This window comes from Ostrinia furnacalis, unplaced genomic scaffold (assembly GCF_004193835.3).
Source record: "Ostrinia furnacalis isolate ACB-3 unplaced genomic scaffold, ASM419383v2 OfSCF0534, whole genome shotgun sequence".
Classification (NCBI taxonomy): domain Eukaryota; kingdom Metazoa; phylum Arthropoda; class Insecta; order Lepidoptera; family Crambidae; genus Ostrinia; species Ostrinia furnacalis.
Window position 1 is genome coordinate 238,614 of NW_021130773.1, and position 23,571 is coordinate 262,184.

The window sequence follows — 23,571 nt, forward strand, 5'->3', positions numbered from 1 at the left end:
TTTATGTTCTTAAAATTATTACGAGTACATTGATACGTTCGAAAATGTTGATTTTTATTTACAACTAGCTGACCCGGCGAACTTTTTTCCGCCTTAATGGCAATAAATAAGCAGACTTTTTTTTTATTTCGAACGGGATAAAAAGTATCCTATGTCCTTCTCCTGGCTCTAAACTACCTCCCTGACAATTTTCAGCTAAATCGGTTCAGCCGTTCTTGAGTTATAAGTGGAGTAACTAACACGACTTTCTTTTATATATTGACTTTTTACATTGCTCTATCATTAATAAGTATGATTCGCGCTAAAGTTGGACTTGGCCCCTGCAGCTGATGTCAGTGAACCATCGTACCTTCCCAAAGATGCCAGACCGTTAGCCTGTAACAATCAATAACATTTTCTTAAACTTCATCTATTTATTATCTTAATAAAAAGCCAGGATACGGGACTCTTCTCACTCCCACCTCTCGTTACCACTGCTGCTACCTACTCCTGAACAACAAGGATCGACTGATTGAGCACCAATACCAGTGAAGGCCAATTGTGTCCCATGGAAAAAGCTGGCTATCATGGAACCCGCTATAACGAAGCACTTATCAACCCGGAAACGGATCGTAAATAAACGGATAATAGGTATCAACTTGAGGCGGTCAGTATTCTTTGTATGAAACTCCGTACTGCAACGCACACATAACCGCACTGTAACGTAAACGTCTTGCCTCGTGGTTGACAGAGCGGCGAAAAGTGATACGGTGTTGATGCCTTTCCAGGCTGATAATGCTATGGACCTTCAGAATTAAATCAAAATAATATAAAAACAGTTCAAAGTACAATATTGACGCTGCCAGTTTTCTCTGCGACTTACTGGGGACAAAAGGAGCTTACTTATGTGGGGACAGTAACTGAAAAAGTTCATTACCTTGGCCCTTTTCAACAATTCTTCTTGCGCCTTCTTCACATTGACATCTTTTCCAGCCCAGGTCTTCCAGACGGAAGCTTGGAGAGCTCGCCCGTAACTGAAGGTCAGAGTCCAGGGTTTCTTCATCTGGACCTTGTTGATGGCGTTCAGGTTCAGGGTTGCTTCTTCTTCAGACTGGCCACCGGAGAGGAACGTAATGCCTGGTGGTAGAGTCGATGATTACTAAATGATTTCATAGATGATGCCGTGTCACTCAATAAGACTTTGCCTTTTTCTATGTATATTTAAACTGAAGGTCTTGGGTACATTTGTCTGATAGACACTGCCCGATTCCAAATTGCTTGTACAAACCAAACTTGTAACTAGCAACTGTTGATTTTTACCATAAGAGAACCTCAAACATTCTGATGGATGGTTTCCAAATCTTTGACTATACTACAGAGTTATCTAAATATATATATTAATAAATAAAAGGAGAAACTGACTGACTGACAAATCAACGCACAGCCTAAACGGCTAAACGTTAGGCACACAGAAATTTGAAAGGGACGTAGCTTAGGTACCGTAGAGGTGCACTAAGAAAGGAATTCACGAAATTCCCACGGGAACGGGCCCCTAAGGGGGTAAAACGGGATCCACGTGTACGAAGTCGCAAGCGACCGCTAGTAAGTAGTAATAGAGACGAATTAAGATGTTATTTACCAGGTACAGCAGCTGGAATACTCCTCAGAAACGCAGTGACAGTCGCTGCTGCAATTTCTTCTGGAGTACTTTTAGGGGTATAGCCCTGACCAGGAGTTACCTGAAAGAAGATTCGACTTGTAAAATGGATAACACTATCGAAATATGTTACAGGTCTTTAAATATCTAACCACGAGCAAATGCTAGTCTCCCGCAATCTGGGGTAATATTTTTTATTTGTAAAGATCTAGAATGTAGAGGAAAATTAATTTTACTGTGTATTAAAGTGCAGAATAACTATGTACCGAACTACTTTACTAGAGATCGTAGGTTCGATCCCCCGCACAAAAAAATGTGTGCTTTTTCATATCTGCTTCTATGGGTCTGTGATTTTCTATGGTGTGTACATCATCATCATAATTTCAGGCATATGGTTGGTTTGAAACTTACCATGTTAGGCTTCAGCAAAGTACCCTCAAGGTACACATGGTGGTCATTCAGTGCTTTGTAGACTGCTGCAAGAACTACCTCTGTCACCTTCTGAGTCCTCACAATGTCATGGTCACCTGGTAAAGAAAAAATTTGGAGAATATCAAAGGAAAGATCGTTTCAGCCAAATGACGTCCACTGCTGGACAAAGGCCTCTCCCGTGGATTACAACAATGTATGGTCCTGCGCTGCCCTCATCCAGGTACTTGCGACCTATAATAGATCGTCGGTCCACCTAGTGGGAGGTTTTTAAATAAAATATAGAGTAAATATTTACAAAAACTTATGTAGCAGAGTTGGGTGCATTATTAGATGAGGCTTATGTCCACAATTTTCAGCATTGGTATATTTTATGCTGATGATGATGATGATGATGGCGCACAAACATGATCGTAGGGATTTAATGTACTTAATTGAAATTGATTATGACGCACTTTGAATTCAAAATTAACTATTATCAGAAATTGATAATCATTCTATCAAATACCATGTTTCCGATACATTCAGGTTCAGGCAAAATCGATGAGTTAAATGAACAGTCTGTTCTGAACTTTATCTTCATTGATTTAAGGGTCAGTATAGCCTAGTACGATTGTGACCAAATGATGAATAAATGATCTCGAAGCCATTATAATTAGTTCGCCAGTAATTAATACTCTAGCTGGATCGACGTGGCACTTAATAGGGTCATAGTAAAAAGGAACATCAAGAATACCAAATAGAATTTTATACACCGTATCATCATTGATAGCCACGATAGCCCAACGGTGAAGTGGTCGGACTGGCCGACTCGAGATCCGAGGAACGCGGGTTCAAATCCCACCACCGCTCGACCATTGTGGTGAGCCCACTCGTAACACAAGCTTATTTAAAACAAGAGGCTAACGGGACTATTAGTAATTTGTGCAATATAAATAGCTAAATATTTAAAAAAAATCATTTCAGCCACATAAAACGTCTACTGCTGAACATAAAGCCACCCCCAATGATTTTTCGACTGGCTGACTGGTAGTGGCCTGCATCCAGCACCTTCCTGCTATATTTATGAGGTCTGTGCACCTTGTGGGTGGACTCCAGATTTTGCTAAATAGAGCGTATCTTGCATTCAGAATCTCAAAAATAATTAGTTGGTTAGTTTATTCTGTAACAACAATGTTAACGACATACTTTTTCGGCAGTTGGAGATAAAATGGCGGTTCAGAATTCTGGAAACCCTGATTAACGGGACTATTTCCACCTCTCGTTTCCACCACTGCAACTCCTGTGCAGCCAGGATCTACAGCTTGACCGCCATAAAACCCAACCAATGAAGGTCAAGTTTGTTTGAACCCTGATTATTACTTTCCATAAGGTGCAGTCCACAAGGTGGACCGGCGACCTGAGAAAGGTAGCAGGAAGGCGCTGGATGCAGGCCGCTACCAACCGTGCGATGTGGAAATCATTGGGGGAGGCCTATGTTCAGCAGTGGACGTCAGGTGCCTGAAATGATGACGATTATGGAGGTGCAGTCCAAAAACTTCCCCGTTGTTATAAAAAACTAGTGGTCCCAATCTCGAAGATGCTTTACTGTTCAATTTTACCATGATAGGACTCATTGGTTTGTGGTAAATATTATATGACCGTAAATGGCAGCGGTAATAGTTATAAAATGACAGGGCAGTTTTAATAGGAGCTTACTTAACTCGTAATAAACATTATTTGACCCACAAGTGTGAGGGTTACTTATAAATGATTTTATGAATACGACCTTTTTAAATTATTAACATCTTTAGTAAGAGTAGGTATTTAAAATATTATTGTGATACTCCATCGACCGTTATTACTAGAAGTTAATTTATGCACGAACATTGACTATCTTAACGATAAATATGCTAAAAGGAGACTTACGAAGAACAAATGCTAAAATCAGGCCTCCTCAACAGTAGACCAGAATGGGCCAAATCCTCTACACATATTTGTGTATATCACTGGTTGGGTTTCACCTTCGGCCTGATCATCACTTACCATCGGTGAGATACAAAAAAATATATACACTCAACATCAAATAAACCGCACCTTCCTTAAGGATTTTCTTCTGACACAATCATGGTACCCCAACAATATTGGTGTTATTTGAAAGCCCAATAAATATCCTTAAAGAAAAATACATTTCATTTCTAAATAAGTGATTAACATATACCATAAATGTGACTTGAAAATAGACCTCACTTTGGGCTCACCTCTGGGATCAATTAGACCAATTTTTATGGTTATAAAACCAAATAAAGATCTCACGTGTCCTCTTTAACAGATGGATAGCGATTAATCCCAACTTAACAGTTTTATAGTCATAAAAAATGGCTATAGCGTGACTACCTATTTTTTGAAGAAGTGACTCTGGATCCTTGTAAAGACACATTTTTGGGGTAAAAACCTTTCCTTTAATGAAATGAAGCTTAGAACTAGGCTTTCAAATGGTACCAACGATGGTGGGAAGTGGGGATGCATACGTTTGATAAGTGCTTGTCGCGGGAGGTGCGATTTATTTGATTCCGAGTGTATTAGAGAGGGTCGTGCCACATGCTCTTGCAGTGGATACTAAATAAATGATCTCATGGCAATAATGATCTTGCCTAAGCTTACCATCTAACAGCACATCTGGCTCCACAATCGGCACCAGCCCCTGGCTCTGGCATATCGAGGCGTATCTGGCCAGGATATGGGCAGTGTCATTTATGGCCTGGTCTGAAGGAGTGTGGGCTCCGATCTTCAGTGGACACCGCCACTTGGCGAATCGGCACCCTTGCTTCTTGTACTCAGCGCAGCGAGTGGCCAAGTCGTCAAGACCTGGAATAATAAATATTGTTAAAGGGACAAGTTGATATCAATAAACTGTGAACTAGTGGTAATATCATCTGCTTCAGACCAAGAATTTGGATTCGATTCTCAGTAGGGGCAACATTATCTGCTTGGTTTAGTTCGAGGCACAGCTTGTTCTAAGTCCACCTGGATAGATACCACCATCTTACCTAAATCTGCATAGCAGTAGTGTTATCAGCGTTGTTGCAAGTGTTCTGGCAGTTGGTGGAAGAAAGATAGCCAGTTCCTCTGTGGTTTAGGATTCTGGCTGAAACTCGTTTCCACCTTGGGCCTGATCATCACTTTCCATTAGGTGAGATGCAGGATACCTATTTATACATATAGGATACAAGAGATATACCTCTTTATGGATAAAAATAAAATATTGAGGATAATTAAGCCTCTTTGAACGATTTTTTTATCTGTCACTTGTTTAAGCTTACTTAAACCTCTATAAAGAAGTTTTCATAAACCTGAGCCATACCTTGGGTGGTCACCTCGTCTTCAGACAAGAACAGAGGCACCACATCCTTGTCAACCTTGATGCCGGGGATGATGTTCTTCTTCTGCAACACCTCGATGAAGGACTGGCCATCGTCAGTCTTCTGGTAGACCGTCTCATCGAAGAGAATCACGGCGGATATGTGGTCGGAGAGAGCCTGAAAAATTTCAAGTAGAAATTAATGTCTGTCTTTTTGAGATTTACAGTATTTTGTTTTCTTTATCTTGAGGGTTACTGAGACCACAAGCAAATTAAATGAAATTTGCCAATAAAGCCATGGAACCCGATCGCGTGGCAGGTCAATCGAGTGAACATCATCATCATCATTTCAGCCATAGGACGCCGACTGCTGAACAAAGGCCTCCCCCAATGATTTCCACGCTGATCGATTGGTAGCGGCCAGCGTCCAGCGCCTTCCTGCTACATTTATGATGTTGTCGGTCCACTTTGTGAACGCCTCACCAAGTGACCGCCTCAATGTGATCAAGAACGAAACAAAAAGAGCTACCATGGACGCCTCAACGCAACGTGATCAAGTGCGAAACGAATAAGGAGAAAAAGAGCTACCATGGCTCATTAACTGGCAGGAGTGTTCAGATTTTCTGACAGACCGAGTTCTTTTACTAGATTTTGGTTGGTGTGCTTAGACATTTAACTACGAAACTTGGTTGGCAGCTGCTCTGCCTGACTTCTGGATACGCCCATGTAAGATTTTTTACTTCTTAATAAGTAGCATTTCATGTCTATTTGTGATGGAAATCCAACGAAGGGTTGTTCTGGGTCAAATCTGACCCTATAGCTACTTAAACATAAGATACTAATGAATAAATAATGAGATTCCAAATCCAGCCCTATTACAATGTTTTTGTTTGGTAAGTGGTTCCTTCATCAGTATACAAACATTTAAAGTACTTATTCCAAATGAAGGTTCCGTGGAGGGAACCCGTGCATAAAAATGTCGAAGATCCGTATTCTGCTAAATAAATCAATGCTGTAATGTGCGAAATCAATTTATGATTTTGGATCAAAATTAAGAGCACACAATTTTTTTTAAATCAATTAAGATTATTTTGTAAATATTCCCTAGTAAACAACTAAGTAAAGAAGATCAATGATTGAAATTAAAAACTATATTTATGCCAACATGATTTGTTCTTTTTGAAAAGTTGTGATTTGGAATTTAATTGAATTTCCATCGACATGCTGTGCAGAATCAGGATATACTTAGACCTTAACAGACCAATCATCGATCATAAGAAATTCGTATAGCAAAAAAATAATCTGACTAAGAATAAAGTCCCTAACTGCTTGCATCCACAAGAACAATGCTCGTACTGCTCGTACATTCTTACATTAGGAAACCAGGTGGCCTAAAAACCAACTCCCATTCAGAATAAGCCCTTAAGGATATCCCTTTTATTATTTAACAAAAGAAGCGACTCTTTCGGGGCGTTTTCGTGCACAGTTTCTTTTCTTTGGAACTGGCAAACTTTTTTATTTGTCCCCATGATGGCCGTATTTTAGGAACTTTTTGTATTAACACCTGAACACCACGCATTTTTAGGGACTGGTTTAATATATTGCCCTGGAATTATTGTTTTCATTAAAAAGGGATTTGGTTGAATAGTTTCGAACTATACATCAGAGGTCGCGGGTTCGATCTCCGCATAGCACCACAGTACCACGTTTCTCTACGAATTATGAATACCTGCATGATACTGGGTTGGTCCATACCTATAAATTAGTAAGTATCCAAAATGAAAATATAGGTGCTTATTATAATAATTTAGATCTATGATTTGATTTGGAGCCTCCGCGTAGAGACAAAGTCAAAGTTACCTTGTCTGAAGTGAACAAGAGCTGGCGATACCTCCTCCTGTTGTTTTCTGTGTTCTCCAATCCTACAGCAGCCAGGAGTTTTCCGATGCCATCTAGAAACGTACATTATAATATGTAAACGTAGTACGAGAAAGGAATAAGTACAGAACTTCTACTCGAAAGGTGCCACGTCGTGATTAAGGAGCCGGCCGAGTAGCTAAAAGGACAAAGAATACCATGATGCTGTGGAAGGCTTTTAAAGAGGATTGATTCCTGAGACGTAATAGCGTGCTAGAATTCTTCTCTTACACGGCTAATTGACCGATATTTTGTGGCCGGGCCTCACACTCTACACAACACTACCTGATTAGCAACGATAAAAGTGTTCACCTTGCCTGAGTCATAGCACAACCCTTGGTCAAAGATCTATGCAGTATTATACTGTCACAACGGACTGACGACCTCATAAAAGTAACAGGAAGGCGCTGGATGCAGGCCGCTAAAAACCGGTCAATCTGGAAATCATTTTTGGAGACCTGTCCTGCAACTGAAATGATGATACAATTTACAGTCAGCTGGTATTTTGTAAGCCCGTAAACATTCCGCAAACCTTTGCTGGCATTCTATTACCATTAGCCTCATCAACAGCCAGGATGCCTTTGCCAGGAGCGACGATGGCTTCAGCAGTTTTCTTCAGCTCGGCCTGCAGCTCAGGAGTTAGGTATGAGAAGTAGGTGGTCATTCTGAAGGATCTGAAATAGAAGCATAATAAATATGAAAAAAATATTAGTGAAAAGAGTATTTCAGCTGTTATTTGTAGGTATTTGGCTAAAAGAGAGAAGTTTGTCTAGCTAAAAAAGCTTGATAAAAAGGCTCTAACTTCTGACATGGCGAAGACACGGGCTGGAAGACGTAGCGTGGGCAGGCCTCCTACTAGGTGGACCGACGATCTGGTAAAGGTCGCGGGAAGAGCCTGGATGCGGGCAGCGCAGGACCGTTCATTGTGGAAAACCTTGGGGGAGGCCTTTGTCCAGCAGTGGACGTCATTTGGCTGAAAAGAAGAACTTCTGACATCTTTCGGTTGATCTAGGGTGGTCCTCCTCTCTCCTAATTGCCGTGCCCTACAGGGCCCATAATGTTATAATTTTAAGTACATAATGGATGCAATAAAATATTGAGTATTGATTATTGAGTATTGATAATATTATAATCTTCGAAGCAAACATTTTAAAGAACCACACTCGACCATTATACAGCTTAGCTAAGTAACCATAAGTTATTGATAGTGTTTACGAGATAATTTTATTCAAAACAATGTTTTATGGCACTGAACCTATTGTACAATGTAGATAATTGTTTTTACCACATGAAGCAATAAAGATATTATATAAGATTATCATTATTATGATAATTTATGACTGGAACTTTTAATTTTCTCTTGGTTTTAATAGTGTTCATAGCATCATCATCATCATCATCATTTCAGCCACAGGACGTCCACTGCTGAACATAGGCCTCCCCCAAAGACTTCCACATCGCACGGTTGGTAGCGGCCTGCATCCAGCGCCTTCCCGCATAAGCGTTCATAGCATAAGTTATTTTTATAATTTCAATCGGAAAACGTCCCATAATTTTCCAATCACAAGAAAAACCTTCACCCAAATCAAACGAGGTTAGAAATGATACAGCTTCACGGGAATCAAATTACCGAACCCCGGGAACAGGTGTAAAGTTTACGGGGCGAACTCCTACGGGACCCAGTCGTGTATGAAACGCAAACAAAATAATAACTTGTTAGGGAAGTGTCCAGTGGGAGCGATGCTAGTGATATTATTGTACGCGCAAACATGTTAATGAACAGTTAAATGAGGTCGTAAGCAAACTAAGAAATAATCTAATCGCTTCTAAAGTAAGTATATTTAGTTCTTATAGCAGATAATTTATCGATCATTACCTTGTAACATCAACCTCTACCGCATACGATAAGTAGAAGAAAAGCTTTACTATACATACCTATCAGCTAAAAAACATTAATATAGCATCCTAGGTTTTTGAAACGTTATTTAGCTACAAAAATGTGTCTAACTAGTAGATGACGAATTTAAATCTGTCTCAAATATAAATGTCTAACTAGAGTAGGTATACTTATTTCAAGGAATAATGCCCATTTTCACCATCAATCCCTAATTTTAAAGTGACCCCTATGGTAACACATAACAGGAATTTTCACCTAAAAATTAGGGATTGATGGTGAAAACGGGCATAAGTCGAGTTTCTGTAACATACCTACGGGTATTTTCAAGGCGAGAATAAATAAGCCCTTACAGCGCAGATAATAATATTATGTACCATCCTAGACTGCATCTCACTTAACATCAGTCGTCACCGTCGTGGCAGAATTAAATAACTGACAAAACCAAAGTTGCGAGATATTCACGTTTTTGTGTTTTTTTTCGTTAAAAATGGCGATAACTTTTAAGGGTTAAAATATTTTACTGTAGGTCTTTTGATATTTTATACAGCAAATTTACCTTTATTAATTCAATAGTATTCGATGATGTTACTTTGTATTATTTTAAATAAAAAAATAAAAATGTAATTATTTAGTTTTGCCACAACCGTATTTTACAACTAAGTTGCAGTTATTTAGTTTTTGTATGTCACTTATTTAGTTTTGCCTCAACCAAGGTATTACAAAAACGAATATTTCCATTGAATAAGTACACTTGTTTAATTTTGCCACACTTTTATGGACCTAAATGTTGATTTATTCATTTTATTTTATTTGTTTTGTCAATGCAATTTTAGTCAAAATCTGTAAAATTGTTAAATAATACTAGAAAATACCTACTTATTTAATACTTATAAATTTTTAACAAATTGGTATGGTAACCATCAACATCAGATTCCTATAACATAACATTGAAATACAATTGAAAGAACCAACATCGAAATGAATATCAAAATAATCCAAAAACAATAAAACTGTAATAGGGATCTCTCCCTAGGGATCCATAGGGATTCCTTACCCTCAACGTTATAGCAGAACGACCTTCAATGTCTCTGCGCCTCTCCGAGACGCTAAGGCACATCGGCAGCTCAATAGACAGATATGGAAGTCCTTGCAACATGATGTTCGCAACTTTAATACAAATAGTATTAAAGAGGCGATAGAGCAGAACCAAGGCTCGAAAGTGTTCGCAAGAGTCTCTTGCGAACACTTTTCTCTATTGGGCGAAGCTAGCTTANGAAATTAAGGATGTGGACACTGCACCAAAATTAGAAACGCTTAGTTCAATTATTTTTTGTCGAATTTGTAAAAGAAAATACTCATTAATAATGTTGTCCTCAAAATGTAACCTCTGTATATTTTCGTGTAAAAAAAAATCAAAGTTCTATGTCATAAAAAACATATGATTTTCAGCTACGCCGCTCAAAAAATGTGTTTGGGAAATTGACCCACTTAGACCTTAACAGACCAATCATCGATCATAAGAAATTCGTATAGCAAAAAAATAATCTGACTAAGAATAAAGTCCCTAACTGCTTGCATCCACAAGAACAATGCTCGTACTGCTCGTACATTCTTACATTAGGAAACCAGGTGGCCTAAAAACCAACTCCCATTCAGAATAAGCCCTTAAGGATATCCCTTTTATTATTTAACAAAAGAAGCGACTCTTTCGGGGCGTTTTCGTGCACAGTTTCTTTTCTTTGGAACTGGCAAACTTTTTTATTTGTCCCCATGATGGTCGTATTTTAGGAACTTTTTGTATTAACACCTGAACACCACGCATTTTTTAGGGACTGGTGTAATATATTTCCCTGGAATTATTGTTTTCTTTAAAAATGGATTTGGTTGAATAGTTTAGAACTCTACATCAGAGGTCGCGGGTTCGATCTCCGCACAGCACCTACCACGTTACAAATTATGGGTAACTGCATGAGACTGGGTTGGTCCATACCTATAAATTAGTAAGTATCCAAAATGAAAATATAGGTGCTTATTATAATAATTTGGATTTATGATTTGATTTGGAGCCTCCGTAGAGACAAACTCAAACTTACCTTGTCTGAAGTGAACAAGAGCTGGCGATATATCCTCCTGTTGTTTTCTGTGTTCTCCAATCCCACAGCAGCCAGGAGTTTGCCGATGCCATCTAGAAACGTACATTATATTAGGAGAAAGGTATGTACAGAACTTCTACTCGAAGTGCCACGTCGTGATTAAGGAGCCGAGTAGCTAAAAGGACAAAGAATACCATGATGCTGTGGAAGGCTCTCAAAGAGGATTGATTCCTGAGACGTAATAGCGTGCTAGAATTCTTCTCTTACAGGGCTAATCGACCGATATGTTGTGGTCGGGCCTCACACTCTACACAACACTACCTGATTAGCAACTATAAAAGTGTTCACCTTGCCTGAGTCTTAGCACAACCCTTGGTCAAAGATCTATGCAGTATTATACAGTCACAACGGACTGACGACCTCATAAAAGTAGCAGGAAGGCGCTGCTAAAAACCGGTCAATCTGGAAATGATTTTTGGAGACCTGTCCTGCAACTGAAATGATGATATAATTTACAGTCAGTTGGTATTTTGTAAGCCCGTAAACATTCCGCAAACCTTTGCTGGCATTCTCTTACCATTAGCCTCATCAACAGCCAGGATGCCTTTGCCAGGAGCGACGATGGCTTCAGCAGTCTTCTTCAGCTCGGCCTGCAGCTCAGGAGTTGGGTATGAAAAGTCGGTGGTCATTCTGAAGGATCTGAAATAGAAGCATAATAAAGATGAAAATAATATTAGTGAAAAAATCATTTCAGCTGTTATTTGTAGGTATTTGGATAAAAGAGACACAAGTTTATCTATCCAAAAAAACTTGATAATAAATAATCTTCGAAGCAAAAATTTTAAAGAACCACACTCGACCATTATACAGCTTAGCTAAGTTACCATAAGTTATTGATAATGTTTACGAGATAATTTTATTCAAAACAATGTTTTATGGCACTGAACCTATTGTACAATGTAGATAATTGTTTGTACCACATGAAGCAATAAAGATATTATATATGATTATGATTATTATGATAATTTATGACTGGAACTTTTAATTTTCTCTTGGTTTTAATAGTGTTCATAGCATCATCATCATCATCATCATTTCAGCCACAGGACGTCCACTGCTGAACATAGGCCTCCCCCAATGACTTCCACATCGCACGGTTGGTAGCGGCCTGCATCCAGCGCCTTCCCGCATAAGCGTTCATAGCATAAGTTATTTTTATAATTTCAATCGGAAAACGTCCCATAATTTTCCAATCACAAGAAAAACCTTTCACCCAACTAAAACGAGGTTAGAAATGATACAGCTTCACGGGAATCAAATTACCGGACCCCGGGAACAGGTGTAAAGTTTACGGGGCGAACTCCTACGGGACCCAGTCGTGTATGAAACGCAAACAAAATAATAACTTTTGTTAGGGAAGTGTCCAGTGGGAGCGATGCTAATGATATAAATATACGCGCAATGTAATTGTTCTGAAATACAACACTACTTACATTATAATACAAAGTCGCTTTCCTGTCTGTCTGTTTCTATGTTTTTAACGGATTTGATGCGGTTTTTTTTAAATAGATAGAGTGATTCAAGAGGAAGGTTTTTAAGTATGTATTCTGTGCAAATCAGGGGCGGGTCGCTAGTGCTATTTAAATTTATGATGTGAGTCTTTCATAAAAAAACTACAGTAGGTACCTAGGTATTAATCTATTTTACATTGAGTTAATTTTCCTTTGTTTGACAAATTAAAATTCATACGGGCGCAACTACTCGCAAAAGCAACTACTTACTTGTATCTGATGAATGGGAAAAAACAACACCTTTTTAGTAGTGATAAACTTGTTAGTATAGTATTTGTCATAGTTTAGGCGCTATAAAATAGCGCATTTTGATTTTAAAAATGTGCTGATGTACAAAAAAAGACAGAGGAACGATCACAAAATTTGTTATCTAGTAAAGCAGATCGCGATCGCATCGCTCACACTGGACCACAAGCTTGTAAGTGGGTAGCAATTTCCCTTGTATTTGGAAGGTGGGAAAAATGTGCCTATAGAACTTGATGTCTCCCTGAGGATGTGGAAGGGATGCACATTTTCTCAGGCTGAAGATGGTCTACTCACATTGGAATGGATCTGCTTGGGGAATTGAATTCGGGTATGTTCTACGAAAATTCGCTGAGGAAACAGGGTTTCGTAATTTGTATTAGTTTCTTTCTTTTTGTAGATAAAGGAAGATTGTTTTGGTTGAATAAAATGTTAAATGGTTAAGTTTTTTTTTTCTTTTCTAGGAAAGAAAGAAACTAGCTAAAACAATTACATAGTTGTATACATACAGCCTTAGTTTACTAAAAATGTAAGTACTTCATCATCATCATTTCAGCCACAGGTCGTCCACTCCTGAACATAGGCCTCCCCCAATGACTTCCACATCCCGGTTGGTAGCGGCCTGCATCCAGCGCCTTTCTGCTATTTCTATGAGGTCGTCACTCCACCTTGTGGGTGAACGTCCCACACTGCGTTTTCCGGTACGTGGCCTCCACTCCAGAATTTTTCTTAAGAATTCATATGAATATTCAAATACGTACTTACATGAAAACAAAATACACAAAATAAATGCTAAGTCTTCACTCAGAATAATGCTCACTGAGAGAGAGCCTCAATTGGACTAATGACAGTCTAATAAACATTGATAAACTTTATCAACATAATACACACTGATACAGTAGAATTTACAACAAATACTAAATGCCAAGATATATTATTTTTGTTGTAGGCGGTTATCACACTGCGCCGCGCTCTGCCGCGGAGCCCGTGATTTTCATATAAAAAATCACGCGCGCGGACGCGTTGTCAGTGTGAAGTGCCGCGCGTGTTTTCTATACAAACTGAGGCACTTGCATACAATGATTAAATCTGTCGCCCCGCGCTTCGCGGCAGAGCGCGGCGCAGTGTGATAACCGCCTTACTGAAATTAAAAAATGCCTTCTAGTTCTTACCTACAGTAGGCATAGATCCCAAACATCGGCGTACCCGGGGGATACCCCCTTAAAAATCTAGGGGCTGGGGTACGCCCATCCCATGATCCTAAACACTGCAGTCAAGTAGGTAGGTACTTATTAGGTACCTAAGCAGTTTTTTTTTAAAATCGCTCTTTTATCAGAAAATACTTATGTAGCTATTAAATCGTATTATTAATTAGTTCAAATAGTTAACTAAAGATTCGGGAATTCGATAAGTCAAGCCAGCAAAACTCATCATCATCATCATCATCATCATCATCATCATCATTTCAGCCATAGGACGTCCACTGCTGAACATAGGCCTCCCGTAATGCTTTCCACGTTGACGGCCGATGGGGCAGCAAGGTTCTGGAATGGAGACCGCGTACCGGAAAACGCAGCGTGGGACGTCCACCTACAAGGTGGACCGATGGCATCGTAAAGGTAGCAGGGAAGCGCTGGACGCAGGCCGCTACACTAGTATTACTTATAATTATTTTCATTCTGTGCCGCTACCTACGCTACCAATCGATCAGCAAAACTCAAGCCTAAGTAGGTATTTCAATAAAATCCAATAGTGAGTCTACTTTAACCATCTCTATAATGTCTCTTCAGATTGATATGGGAGGTTACAATGATAATACGGGTTAAATAGTATTACATAATTTAAAAGAAATAAAATTAATGTTATCAACTTTATCTTTTAAGATTCGTACTCGTTTTAGAACAACTACAAAATATACCTTATAAGTATTTTTTTAATTAAGTGATTATAAATTAATTTTAATTAATTTAGAATTATGAACTTAGAAATTATTAAAATTAATAAAAAATAAACAAGTTTTTTTGGAATGCCTGATAAATGCCATCTGTCGTTCTATATAGAAACTACATATTATTATTACTCAGAATGTAAGTGTAGGTGTGCTTGGAACTGCATTCTATGAATAGCATACGAATCATTTGGTACGACTTATTTTTAACAGATGGCAGCACTTACCATACATTGGGTTTTTATGAATGCGGTGAAAATTGGAACTACAAAATTACAATACTAAAATGACAGCTTTGTTTAGAAGTGGCGCCCTCCTTCACATCGCGTCCTATTTTAATGATCCCCTATCAGTATCGACAGACCTTCAAATGACCTTTGGGTTGTGCGTTCGCTACGTTTTAGCTCAATTTGACAGTAGTTCAACTGAGTTGCGGTTCGGGAGTGTCTGTGTCTTGTCTCCATAGTTTTTACCAATAGTAAGTTGTTTTTTTACTTTTATTTGCGTTTTACTTTTATCATGATTATAAAAACGGTATTTAAGATTGGAAAGTTACGCAATACGCTGAGTATTTCTTTGGGTTAGTGATAATCATCATTTTATAGGTTACAATTGGAGAAAATTGTACGTAATTAGTCGGTATTGAAATATTATATTTTTATCTAAAATATACCGGAACAGTATCTCACATGAATAATATTGTAAAAAAATGATTCTTTTTTCTCATGTGCACTGAATTTCATAACATTTTATTTGGATTTCATGGTTAATTTATTTATTTTATATTCAATAATTTAAACAAATGCTTTGCTTTTTTCATTAGGTAACGATCTTATTTTAATATTGGTAATATTACCGGTCTTAATACCTACTTGACATTCCAAAATATGTGGATCAGTCATTAGTACCAATTGAAATTATTGCTTATAATATGATTGTCCAATTCTTTTTTTTTCAGTACCAAACTTATAAAAATATATTTTATTTCATTATTTAGCTTTAAATACGCCCTCTTTTATATTTACGTGCCGATCCAAGATGTCGTTTTCAGTGACCTTTCAAGGTCACCTTTTGACACAACATTGAAAACTGGTAAAGGTTAATTTACTAGATCAAAATTATTTTGGGAAATCTTATTGGAATGTCAAAAATCGACTTTTCTCATTTCCATGTTATACCTTAAGCAATTTATTAAAGCTCTTTTGATTAACTTGTTTTTGGCGGTTTCAATTGATCTTGAACTTGGTTGACTTTGCTTCATGAAAATGGAGTGGCGTCATTCTTTATCAACCAATTATTATTTTAATTGGTGATAAAAATGTCTTTTTTTATGGAGATTTTATATGAAGCCATCAATTATTTAAAAATTAATGTGTCCACGTTGAAGAAAGGAATCCCCTACATTCTGAAATTTAATCTTATTAATAATGACTATCAATAACATCTTATCACGGCTTATAAAATGCTTTACAGGCTCGTATTACACTATTAGAAATAGCATACATGGCAATTAGTTTTTAAAAATATTATTTTAAATTATTTAAAGAAACTGTTTTAAAAAATTAAAAAACAGAATGTGTGTAAGTAAATAAATAATTTTAAAAAGTTAAGTATCTACCCATTAGATTTTGTTATATTTTACTTAATATTATTTCTTGCATTTTCAAAACTCGTAGCTATTAAAAGAGTTTGAAATTAATAAAGGTTAATAATATGATTATTACTTTTTTCACGTTACATCATTATGTTTTTTTAAACTACCCTTCCCTGTCGACCGCCACCCCCGACCACGCCTTCTTTTGGCTCATATACAAAAAAAATGAGCTACTTCTGAGTTATAAAAAATAGAAGTAAATAGCTCATTAATTTCTTTAGCATCACTAGAGCTGTCAAACCGTTTTTCGAAATTCAAATTTGTCAACAAATCAAAACAATTGAAAGTTTGCTGACAAGCTCAAAGTGATAAGTTTTGGTGAGTTTTTGATAGAACCGTTTTATAATGTCGAGTATAAGATTTTTCCTTTATTTTTAAGTGAAATTTTACAATTTATTATATTTTGATAAAATTTACAAATCACAATGGCACCAAAGGGTAAAGGGAAAGGTAAAAAGGGACCGCCAGAGTCAGGATGGATGCCTGGGTTTGGAACCAAGGGTATGTTTACTCTGTCAGAACTTCTCTCTTTCTACTTCACACTTAGTTCAAAAACTTTTAAAGTGATTAGGAAACTGTAAACCATTTTTAAGAATTAATTTAATTATCCATTCTAAAGAAGAAATGATCTTCTTAGATAGTTCTTGTAAGAGACTAGTCTTCTTTTCAAAAATTTCTTCANTCTCTTCACCAAAACTTTTAATTTTAGAATTTCTATTTTTAACTTGATTATTAGTTTTTATTTTATTTTAAATTACCCACTTAATGAAGTTATAAACATACTTCTTACATAAACTAATTTAAAGCTTTTTCCAATGGTTTACCAGTATAATTTGGTATCAATATTTTAAGCTATAACATAATTACTCAACTCACTTATTCAAGTGTACAAAAATCAAGATAAAATTGTTACACTGATAATTGAGTCCGGCTCAGTTCTTTATCGGAGGAAAAGTTAAATGTCACTTATTTTATCTGTACGATACCCAGCAACACTAATAGACACACCCACCAGCTGACGTAAACTAATGTTGAATAATTTATTCTAGATAACTTGTAAAACTGGTTTGGGTAATTAGGTATTATTATTCCTTAAAGACACACCTCCAATTTTTTTTTCTTAGAAAAATATTTTGCTTTTGGGCATACATATTTATTTCTTGACTGCCTCCTCTGGGCTAGAACCAGGGTACACCCATGCTTACCTACTGATCTCTCAAGACTATTTGAATTATAAAGTATTACCCTGCCTAAAAATATCTCATTTGCCCCTCCCTGAATCAGACTGCCTCCCCTGAGTCAGAACCTGTACTTACGCCCATGCTGACTGGCCTCCAGATGATTGACGTATTTATGGCTCTGCCTAAAAATCAGATTTGCTTCCCCTGGATTAAACTGCCCCCTGGGCCGGTACCAGGGTACACATATGCTTACTGGACTCCAGACTATTAACGCATTACCCTGTTTAAAAATATTTTATCTAATTGTTCCCCTGGATCAGACGTCTCCCCTGGGTCAGAACCTGTACGCCCATCCTGACTGGCCTCCAGACTATTGATGTATTACCCTGCCTAAAAATGTGATTTGCTTCCCCTGGATTAAATGTCCCCTGGGTTAGAACCAGGGTACACCCATGCTTACTGGACTCCAGACTATTAACGCATTACCCTGTTTAAAAATATTTTATCTAATTGTTCCCCTGGATCAGACGTCTCCCCTGGGTCAGAACCTGTACACCCATGCTTACTGGACTCCAGACTATTGACGCATTACCCTGCTTAAAACAATCTGATTGTTCCCCTGGATCAGACGTCTCCCCTGGGTCAGACGTCTCCCCTGGGTCAGAACCTGTACGCCCATGCTGACGGGCCTCCAGGCTATTGACGTATTACCCTGCCTAAAAATATCTCATTGCGTCCCCTGGATTAAACTGTCCCCTGGACTGGATCCAGGGTACATCGACTGGTTTCTGAAATAATTACCTTACCTTGTCTAAAAATATCTGATTTGCGGCCCCTGGATTAAACTGCCCCCTGGACCGGATCTAGGATACACCCAAGCTGACTGGTCGCTGACTGTTTGATAATAAAGCGTATTGTACTGCCCCCTGGGTCGGAACCAGGGTACACCGACTGTCTCCGACTGTTAGATTAATAAACCGTATTGTACCTACTGTCCTCTGGGCCGGAACCAGGGTTCACCGACTGTTCTTTGACTGTTACCCAGTACCCTGTATCAAACTGTCCCCTGGACCGGATCCAGGGTACACCCAAGTCATGTCTCGACTGTTAACTTTCCCCCGGGACAAACTTGACCTTCATTGGTTGGGTTTTTGTGGCGGTCAAGCTGTAGATCCTGGCTACACAGGAGTTGCAGTGGTGGGAACGAGAGGTGGGAATAGTCCCGTAAGCCATGTCTCGACTGTTTGACTAATAAATCTTGTTGTCCACAGCCACAATGAGCACCTACTTCCAGTACCCGACCCCCGAGTTGCAGGAGGAGCTGAAGAAGATCGCGCAGGCGATCGTCGCTCCCGGCAAGGGTATCCTCGCTGCCGATGAGTCCACTGGTGAGTCTTAACACAGAGGGTTAAAGTCTAATTTACTTTAACCATTGAATCAAGAATGTGGGTTCGAGTTTGAACTATAGCACAAAGCAGCAAAGTCCAAAATAAGGTTGACTGGTTGTGTCATCATCGCGTTCGCTTCACCACATTACCAACGCGAAGGGAACGTAGAATGTGTATTGAAATGAAATTGTGTTCGCGCCGCGACAGAGACAAGTGTCCAAGACAAAAGACCGCGCCATTGCTTGACTGATGCCCGTTTTCACCATCAATCCGTAATTTTCAAGTGACTCCTTTGAAAACAAAATTCATGTTAAGAGCAAAATGACGATTTGTAAGAACTATTATTAGTCTAAACAAATAAAGAAACTTTGACTTTGTTACGTGTTATCACGGCAGGTAGGTATGGATAGGCCATTTTCCTGAGTAAAAAAAGGTCACGAGACACCCAAGTCAATGAACGGTCGCGGTTTCTATCTCTTGTCTCAGTCGCCTCTGCCTGTCGCGGCGCGAATTGACCGCCTTTTAGGGTAATTTAGGTTTTAGGTGAAAACCCTGATTTTTCTAAAATGAGTCACGTAGATCCAACTTAATGTGTCATTTCTGAACTTGGGCTTTGGCTCCTGAGTTCTACTTCACTGGAATTGGACTTAACTATATTTGAATTGTCTTTCCTCGTTCCCAAAATGTCTATTGCTTTGACTGGAACTGACTTTCCTTACCAAAAATCTATGGCTTTGAATGGAACCAAACCTGAACCTTTGCTCTCAGGAACCATGGGCAAGCGTCTCCAGGACATCGGCGTGGAGAACACCGAGGAGAACCGCCGCAAGTACCGCCAGCTCTTGTTCAGCACTGACCCGGTAAGTGGACACCTTTTATAGTAAAACTTACTTTATGTGTTTATTAAGGCAAGGCTTCTTTTTCCATGACATGACTACGAAATTCAACATCAAACTCTTGTGTGTGTGACAAACATGTACTTATAGTTCCAAAATACTGGACTGTCCTGTCGATGACATTGACAGTGGGGCGCCACCGTCAATACCGGATCGCTGGTTCAGATTTTTGCCATGTTGGAAACCATATAGTTGAACGATGGTAGCGCCCCCCTGTCATTGAGTTTGGCGGGACAGTTCAGCGTGGGTCATCTATACTTTATGTATTTATAGCGAGGCTTCTTTTTCTGTCACTTGACATCATTCATTATCAGGTCATTTAGTCTCCACTGCAGGAGAACCACCCTCAACCGCTGGCGTATCCAGCTTTTCAGCCTGGGTGGACTGACAGTCTGGCCCAGGAGAGAGGGATAGTATGTCCCAGGCTGGATCAGTATGATCCAGGGAGGTAGACTTAGGCGGGGATTAGATTTTTCCCCATTATTAGACACTTGAAGGGGGGAGGAATGGGAGAAACTACCCTCCCCTGCCTACACCTCGGTACCCTGTTCAATTTACTAGAGGTAAATAGAAGATTATTTTGGTCTACACCCCCATGCTGGCCGGACCGGTAAATTAATAATCCAGGGGGCTGAGTGTGAGTTCATCATACGTTGTCACTAGTGAGCGCGTTTGATGCGGTCCGCCCCGGGTGCCAAGCATCAGGGGGTGACACAAGTCGCACAGATTAGTACTCACTGGCACATCTGCATGGCAAATTTGCGGTACCATGTGATACCCCCGTATCATGACATAAACCCCCCCTGTGGGGTGCGATTGTCTTTCAATCTTCGAATCGTTAGGTAACCCCAAAATCCTGGGGGTACCAGGGGGTGCCTTAGGAATTGTGACGGGGGGGGGGGAGGGAAGAATGGGGGGGGGGGGGGGGGGGGGGCTGATTCGCCCCGGGTGCCAACCCATGCTTCGCCGCCACTGGTTTGATGTAAACTCATACTAAGGATTGATTCGATATTAAGTACTTAGAGACTACCTTACCACAAACTTAGGGGTCATCCATAAAGTACGTCACACGTAAAGAGGGGGGGAGGGGGTCGACAAAGTGTGACATGGTGTGACAAGGGGTGGGAGGGGTTCTAAGTTTCGTGACATCACATTTCAATTATTTGATATAATGTTGATTTCATAAAAAAAGTACTTAATTTAAATGGAAGTAAAACTAATTTTGGAACTGCTGTTAATTTAATAATTTTTCGATGTGAAATTTCAAAACATGTGACGTCACACTAGGGAGGGGGGGTCTCAGAAATGTGACCACCTGTGACAAGGACGGAGGGGGGCTCAAAAAATCATGAAATTCGTGTGACGTACTTTATGGATGGCCCCTTACTTACCTACAAACTATCTTAGAGTAAATAGACAGCAAATAAATTATCTATTTATTAATATCGTTCCGAACACCGGAACGCTTTATCACGTTGAACAAACAATTCTTGTTATCGTATTTACTTACTTGTTTTAAACAAACAGGGCCGTTATGCAATATCTATTAAAAACAAAGTGAACTTTGGCAGTGGCACAAAATAGCAATGTGTAATTACTACCTATGTTAATTATTTAGGATATATACCTTTTTCTGTCCGACTAGCATAGAACGCAGACGTGTGTTTGGTTGACTACAAAAAATTAATAAATAATACGATCAGTTTACAACGTTAGCGCGCTGAATATATGGTGTACTTTCGATAGTTACTCGCGAGTGTCTCACTAGCGTTAAAACGAGAGAAGCAGACGCCGAGTCGGAGCTGCTCGGCTGTTCCCGCCAACATCCGCCGCACGCGCATCTAAACCTTCGCATCCAACCAAAGCGATAATATAATCAGAAAGTGAACATGAGTGTAACACGATCACCGACAAATAGTGTACATGCTGAAGGTGGAAGCAGTAGCTCGCAACTTGATCTAACAAAACTCGACGTCTCAGAACTGGAATCTAGAAATATATCTTCTAGAAGGAGAAAGAAGCCAGATGATGACTTAACGCACCAATTTGATGAATTTAAAAGGGAAATGATGGGACTTTTGAGAGAATTTGGTAGATCACAAATTGAAGGTATAACCACAATAAAAAATGATATATCATCAATAAAAGAACAACTAACCGATATAAAAAACACAACTGAGCTTCTGATTACGGAAAATAACAATATCAAGACACAAATTACGAATCTTACAGATAGTGTCAGTAATACCCAAGAAAAAATACAAAACCTTGAGGAAGATCTTAAGGCACTCAAGAACAGTAAGCCCACTGATTCGCATTCACAGTCACCAAATTTGATATGCGAAGACGTAATTATGGAAATTCGAGAACGTGAAATACGAAGCAAGAACATCATAATGATGGGTATCCCCGAGCAATATACAGAAAATGTAGAAGAAAGAAGAGGAATCGATAAAAGCGAGACATCGAAAATCTTACTAGAAATCTATCCACAATGTCCTAACCCGGAAAGGTTGATACGCTTAGGTAAATTTGAAAAAGGAAAAAATAGACCCCTGAAAGTCCAGTTCTCGTCAGAGGAGACGGTAAAACACATTCTGAGGAACAAATNTTTCTTCACCAAAACTTTTCATTTTAGAATTTCTATTTTTAACTTGATTATTAGTTTTTATTTTATTTTAAATTACCCACTTAATGAAGTTATAAACATACTTCTTACAGAAACTAATTTAAAGTTTTTTCCAATGGTTTACCAGTATAATTTGGTATCAATATTTTAAGCTATAACATAACTACTCAACTCACTTATTCAAGTGTACAAAAATCAAGATAAAATTGTTACACTGATAATTGAGTCCGGCTCAGTTCTTTATCGGAGGAAAAGTTAAATGTCACTTATTTTATCTGTACGATACCCAGCAACAATAATAGACACACCCACCAGCTGACGTAAACTCAACTAATGTTGAATAATTTATTCTAGATAACTTGTAAAACCGGTTAGGTAATTAGATATTATTATTTCTTAAAGACACACCTCCAATTTTCTTTTTCTTAGAAAAATATTTTGCTTTTGGGCATACATATTTATTTCTTGACTGCCTCCTCTGGGCTAGAACCAGGGTACAGCCATGCTTACTGGCCTCCAGACTATTTGAAGTATTACCTTGACTAAAAATATCTCATTTGCCCCTTCCTGAATCAGACTGCCTTCCCTGAGTCAGAACCTGTACGCCCATGTTGACTGGCCTCCAGACTATTGACGTATTACCCTGCCTAAAAATGTAATTTGCTTCCCCTGGATTAAACTGTCCCCTGGGTTGGAACCAGGGTACACCCATGCTTACTGGACTCCAGACTATTGACGCATTACCCTGT

General features: G+C 38.8%; 2 protein-coding genes across 5 annotated transcripts; one reads left to right on the forward strand and one right to left on the reverse strand.

The window, feature by feature from the left end:
- Positions 1-249: 249 nt before the first annotated feature.
- On the reverse strand, positions 250-13,968 carry LOC114366092 (fructose-bisphosphate aldolase-like). 4 transcript variants are annotated; one of them, XM_028322876.1, is made up of 9 exons: positions 13,892-13,968; positions 11,890-12,011; positions 11,313-11,404; positions 5,409-5,583; positions 4,709-4,912; positions 2,048-2,163; positions 1,619-1,718; positions 917-1,116; positions 250-375 (listed from the first exon to the last, which is right to left on the reverse strand). In XM_028322876.1, exons 2-9 carry the CDS (start codon positions 11,999-12,001, stop codon positions 283-285), a joined length of 1,092 nt encoding a protein of 363 aa, XP_028178677.1. In that variant the 5' UTR covers positions 12,002-12,011; positions 13,892-13,968; the 3' UTR covers positions 250-282. The 4 variants fall into 4 exon arrangements, with proteins under 4 accessions (XP_028178677.1, XP_028178676.1, XP_028178679.1 ...); XM_028322875.1 differs by lacking the exons at positions 11,313-11,404; positions 11,890-12,011 and adding exons at positions 7,266-7,357; positions 7,875-7,996 and having other exon boundaries at positions 13,892-13,960; XM_028322878.1 differs by having other exon boundaries at positions 13,888-13,949.
- Positions 13,969-15,447: 1,479 nt separating this feature from the next.
- On the forward strand, positions 15,448-22,038 carry LOC114366090 (fructose-bisphosphate aldolase-like). Its single transcript, XM_028322872.1, has 4 exons — positions 15,448-15,552; positions 19,181-19,297; positions 20,066-20,157; positions 21,940-22,038. The coding sequence occupies exons 2-4, from the start codon at positions 19,186-19,188 to the stop codon at positions 22,036-22,038; spliced, it is 303 nt and encodes a 100-aa protein (XP_028178673.1). The 5' UTR covers positions 15,448-15,552; positions 19,181-19,185.
- The last annotated feature ends 1,533 nt before the right edge of the window (positions 22,039-23,571 follow it).

Bases quoted from the DNA above. Each gene is read 5' to 3' on its own strand.
- LOC114366092 (XM_028322876.1), bottom strand. From the start codon at position 12,001: ATGACCACCGACTTTTCATACCCAACTCCTGAGCTGCAGGCCGAGCTG. The intron at 5,584-11,312 runs GTAAGTTTGAGT...GAAATTTTTCAG, and splicing joins TCTTGTTCACTTCAGACAAG to GCTCTCTCCGACCACATATC. The intron at 2,164-4,708 runs GTAAGCTTAGGC...TTTCTTTACCAG, and splicing joins GCCAGATGTGCTGTTAGATG to GTGACCATGACATTGTGAGG.
- LOC114366090 (XM_028322872.1), top strand. From the start codon at position 19,186: ATGAGCACCTACTTCCAGTACCCGACCCCCGAGTTGCAGGAGGAGCTG. The intron at 19,298-20,065 runs GTGAGTCTTAAC...CTTTGCTCTCAG, and splicing joins CGCTGCCGATGAGTCCACTG to GAACCATGGGCAAGCGTCTC. The intron at 20,158-21,939 runs GTAAGTGGACAC...TACTTTCGATAG, and splicing joins TCTTGTTCAGCACTGACCCG to TTACTCGCGAGTGTCTCACT.